This window comes from Crocodylus porosus, unplaced genomic scaffold (assembly GCF_001723895.1).
Source record: "Crocodylus porosus isolate Cpor-Errol unplaced genomic scaffold, CroPor_comp1, whole genome shotgun sequence".
Classification (NCBI taxonomy): Eukaryota; Metazoa; Chordata; order Crocodylia; family Crocodylidae; genus Crocodylus; species Crocodylus porosus.
In genome coordinates, this window is record NW_017728928.1 from 4,214,760 (window position 1) to 4,219,481 (window position 4,722).

Below are 4,722 nucleotides of genomic sequence, written 5' to 3' on the forward strand. Positions count from 1 at the left end.
AAAAGTTGTAACCTCTGTAGAAAGATCCCCACATACTTTAAGAAAACTGATTTGGGCTGTTTCCTTACCATTACTATTTTTTTTTTTTTTTTTTTAATTTGACCACACTACTATAGTAATTGCACCCAGATGCATCAAGTTGCCTGCAAGGATTTTAAATTCCTGTGGAAAGTGGTGGTCTCCTGATGCAGATTCTGCGCGCACACAAAAATCTTCCAACTCCGTATGCAAAGTGCTTTCAGCTGTCAGGTAGCAGTTGCTCTGGAGCATCAAGGAGAATGCCTGATGTTTCTCAGACTATTCTTATCTTGGTGTGCTGATACACAGCATGCAGTTCCCTCTATGCTGTGTTAGGCAATAGGCATATCAGAGGCATTACAATGCCACTAAAATTTCAGGGGCTCTCTCTTGGATCCCCTATTATAACAGTGCAGTTTAGGAGCATTTTGCAGGGTGGTGGTATATATAAATTTTACTGCCAACCTATGGTATTCTTTCTGAGAACCGTTCTGGAAGCTTAAACAAGCTTACACACACGCAGGAGGGAACCTAAAAGCTTTATTTTTGGAGGCAAAAGTTGAAATCTCATTAAATATTTTCTTGGGAGACAAGCATCATTGGGCAATCAAGGGTGTCGTGCATACACGCACACAGAAAAGAGTACCTTTTAGCAAAACTATGTTAATCACAGCTTCCATGCCCTAATTGTGGAACACTGCTTCAAACATAGCTTTACAATGGCATCATTTACTTTGATAATTGAAGCCAAACTTGGTTTCAATAACTTGACACAAAACGAGCTCCATCAGCCAGTTCTTTCAAAGGACAGGAAGCACTTTGAGCCGGTAGAGGGCCATCTGCTAGCCCCAACTTACTTAAAGCAAGACCAGCCTCACTGATGTTAAGAAGAGAAAACTTAATGGGAGGCAGATGAATTCACCTTGGGCAGAATAAAGCCATAGTTCACTTGAATAAAGGCAAAAGCACTGCTCCACATACATGGACTTCTGCAGGGCCCATTCAGAAACCACATGTACATAATGCAGGGAATCCCGCCTAGATGCGGCCATGTCCAACACAAACTCGGTAGTCTGAGGGGCCCAGCTTCATCATCATCATGCATCAACACATATTTAACACAAAGAATAGTGTGAAGGAGCCAAAATACAGCTCAAGATCTCTCTCTCTTTCACAGAAGCCTGTATATGGACATCAGTAGTTAACAATTCAATCCACCGCCAATTCCTGCCTTGTCAGACCCAACACCTGCATTTTTATCCTACTACTATTGCCCCTGCATTAACACCTGTGAAGGAGATGATGGCAAATGCAAGCGGTTTGCAAAGTGCCTGAAATATTTCAAGTCCGGTGCAAATGCTGAGTTGGACTCCTCTGTGACACACCAGGATGGAGGTGTGGTTTGGCAACTAATCAGAGGCGACTGTGTCACCACGAAGATCTAATCTCAAGTTCAGTGAGCACAGCAACATCCGTGCACTCAGCATCTGCAACCTCCCACAAAAAGTGACTTCAGCCATACTGGGCCAGAAGGAGAAACTTAGGTTCACTCCTTGGACTGGACAGCACCGCAGTCCGCCTCACCTCCGCACTTCCCGAGGAACCAAAATAACTGGATGCAAAAGCTGTTGGAAATGCAAGAGCCACTGATCAAAGCACAAGGCACCGCTTACCTTCTAGGAACAGAGCTGATACTTGAGCAATCAAGAGAAGCATATGGGTGGCCACCATGCCCCAAGTAGAGAGTTAGCCTATAAGGTGCAAATCTACCTTCCCTCCATCCAAACCCCTGTCCTCAGAAGACAACAATAGTCAAACAAGGAGCCATCCTCCTTCAAAAGCTCTTTTGGGCCAGCAACAGCCAAGCTTGTGAAGTACCCACAGCAATGAGCTGCCTCAACTAGCGGAGCATTAAAACCCATCCTTCCGGCACTGAATTACAGCACCTGGAAAATAACATCCTGCAACCCGCTGCCTGGTTGCAGGACAGCAGCAGGAGTACAATTCTGCAGAGCGGTAGCTCTTAAAGTAGTGACACTCATGTAGGAGAGGAGGAAGGCAGCACTAAACCCTCCGCGCTCTGGCTGACAGTTAGGGCCTTGGACCTGCAAAGTCCCCCAAGGGGGACAGCGCTAGAGGCCACCTCCATACGCACAAGCCACAACCTCGCGATTCCACTCCCAAAGTTGGTCTCGAGTACAAGCAAGGCGAGGAAAAAAGAAACTTGTGTCAATTAAACCAGTGTACGATTCAAAGGAAACTTCATACATGGCATGGGAGCTACTCCTAATTTATCCCGGTGTACAGGGCCAGTCCCAGAGCCCCTGGAAGCTCTCATGGCTGGAGCCCATCTGGTGGGTAGGAGAGGGAGAGAGCTATGCACTACAACAACCCTCCTCTAAGAGGCAGAGCACAACTGAAAGAGAAGCCTGAAATGCTTTGATGTCCATGAATCACAGAAACAAGCTCGACATTCCTGTAAACCAGATGTCAAACACTTACCATATTGAAAAACAAACTCCTCGCGTCTGCGCTAGCAGACCGAATGTAGCCGAGAGCAGATCACCCCACCCAAGACCCTTAGTCCAGAGCCCCCCTTCATGGGCAGGACAATACGTTTTCAGAGGTTTTTGTTTAGACATTAAAAATAGGATTGAAAAAGAGAGATGGAGGACTGGCATGTTATGAGAAACTACAAGCCTCCCCCCCACCCTGCCTTTTCCTCAAGGTAGACAACAAAAGGAAGGGCTTAGTATCAGAGATGCCACCATGCAGTCGCTGTCCCCACTCACCCAGAGCACACAGTGCACGCTCCAGATCTGGCAGAAGACACAGAACCAAATCTCAGTACATTTAAATTTCAAGCACATGACCACCAGAAAGATGCCAGATCTACTCTTACTCCGCACCTGAAACGCCTGCATCACCCTCAAGCACTAGATGCGACTACCCGAGGCTCCAGGCGCACACAGGCACCATCCCTCTGTTGAACGCGACGACAGACTCCCTCACGCAAACATTAAAGAACAAAGTAAAACGTGGACGAGTGGCAGAGTTTACTGCAGTAGGTGCAGGACCCCACACCTACTCCTCACGCAACCCAGACACTTAACTGCTGTCTGCTGGCGCTGCGATGCCCTCTTCCACTGCACTGAACCAGTTTACAAGTGGAATCAATAATTAATGCATGACAGAAAGACACAGCAGCTGTGAAGTTTTCTGACGTACAAAAAAGTGCGCGACCGATGAAGGTGCCGAGAAGCATCTATGTCACGGCTAGATTTAACTAACAGGATTGCTACACCGTTTTTAAGCAAGTCTCTACCAGACGTTGCCAGCGCTCAAGACTGGCGAGGACCATGCCCACTTGACAAGCTGCTTAAAGAGCATTACGACAAGGTGGGATTCCCGGGACTTTCCTTACCTGTATCCGTTCTCGACAGTTTCCGTAGCTCTGACATTGGCTGTAACCCTCAAAGTCTTGCTAGACAACCCAACGACAGATGGCAAGATTTTGCTTTTAAAGTCCGCGCAGCTCCACTCCTCTTCTTCGTTCAAGGTCGGGAGGTAGCCACAGACCACTTTTAAGCTCCCCAGTCCGTTGCCGTGCACGTAAGCAGGATTCTCTCCCCCACTCCTTACGTACTCGAGGTATATATCAGAAGTTAAAAACATCTGGTAAGCATTTTCCTCCATCACAGTCTGAATCTCAGTCTGTGCCTGATCAAACATCACCGAATCTATCTGCTGCTTCTTGATGCTATCCCGTATGTAGGTTTTTGTGGCCGGCTTGAGCTGCTTGGAGACGATGCTGTTGTTCTCGATGTACCGTTTGTATATAGCTTTGGCTACTCGCAAAGTTTTGGTATCCTTAAGGTCCATCTGCCTGAAGCCATTGCAGGCGAACCAGAAGTCTAAGGTATCCACGCATTTTTCCCGTTCCAGGAAGGTCCGAAAGAGATAGGCACCATCTTGATCCCCCAACAAAGAGTGCAGGGACTTGGTCCATCTGGCCAGAGGGGAGTCCGGGGACGCGCTGCCTTCCGGCTCTCCCAAGCCATCCTCGTTCCTCCTGGGGGCCGAGGACACCGGCACGGCCTCGAAGCTTTGGCTTTTCATGGCGAAGGCGCAGGCAGGCTGCGGGCATGGTGCCTCCCCTTCCTCCCCCGGCACCGGGGGGCGCGGGGCATCTTCCCTGAAGCTGGGGCTGGGGTCCGGGAGGTGAGTCAGCAGCACGGCGCTGCTCATGGCTCCGGCGTCCTCCTCCGGCTCCCGCACGGTCTGCCTGGCTGCCAGGGTGGGAGCCTGCGCCTGGCTGGCTGCAGCGCCGCTCTCGAGTCAGCAGGGGATCCTCGGAGCCTCCTCTCTAGCCGGGGAAAGGGGGGGAGGAAAGGAAAGAAAAGAGTATTGATCTAATCAAAACCAGATCCGCCCAACATCAAAGACCAAAAGTAAACAGGCTTTTCAGCTGCTCGCGCTCAGGAGGCAGCAGCGATCTGCAGGAGCACAGCGGCTCCACTTCCCACGTCGGGGGGGGAGCGCTGACCCCCCACCCGGGACAGCATCGGCTCGCGGGGAAGGAGCCATGTGGTTCCCATCGCCGCCCCGCACGTGCGCTGGCCCCCGGGGGAGCAAAACTGCTGCAGCAATGGCGACGAGCGGGGGGGGGGCAGAAAAAGTCCCGAGCTACTTGGTGCCGCAGGG

The 4,722-nt window shown here is 50.2% G+C and overlaps 1 protein-coding gene across 2 annotated transcripts in view; it reads right to left on the bottom strand.

Moving 5' to 3' along the window:
* Positions 1-4,543, bottom strand: part of AXIN2 (axin 2) — a 27,353-nt gene extending 22,810 nt beyond the window's left edge. Inside the window, exon 1 of one of the 2 annotated variants that reach the window (XM_019542363.1) lies at positions 3,443-4,543. In XM_019542363.1, coding sequence (XP_019397908.1) covers positions 3,443-4,266 — 824 coding nt within the window. In that variant the 5' untranslated portion in view covers positions 4,267-4,543. The remainder of the gene's footprint in view (positions 1-3,442) is intronic. The other variant, XM_019542362.1, reaches the window with a different exon arrangement.
* Positions 4,544-4,722: the final 179 nt, after the last annotated feature.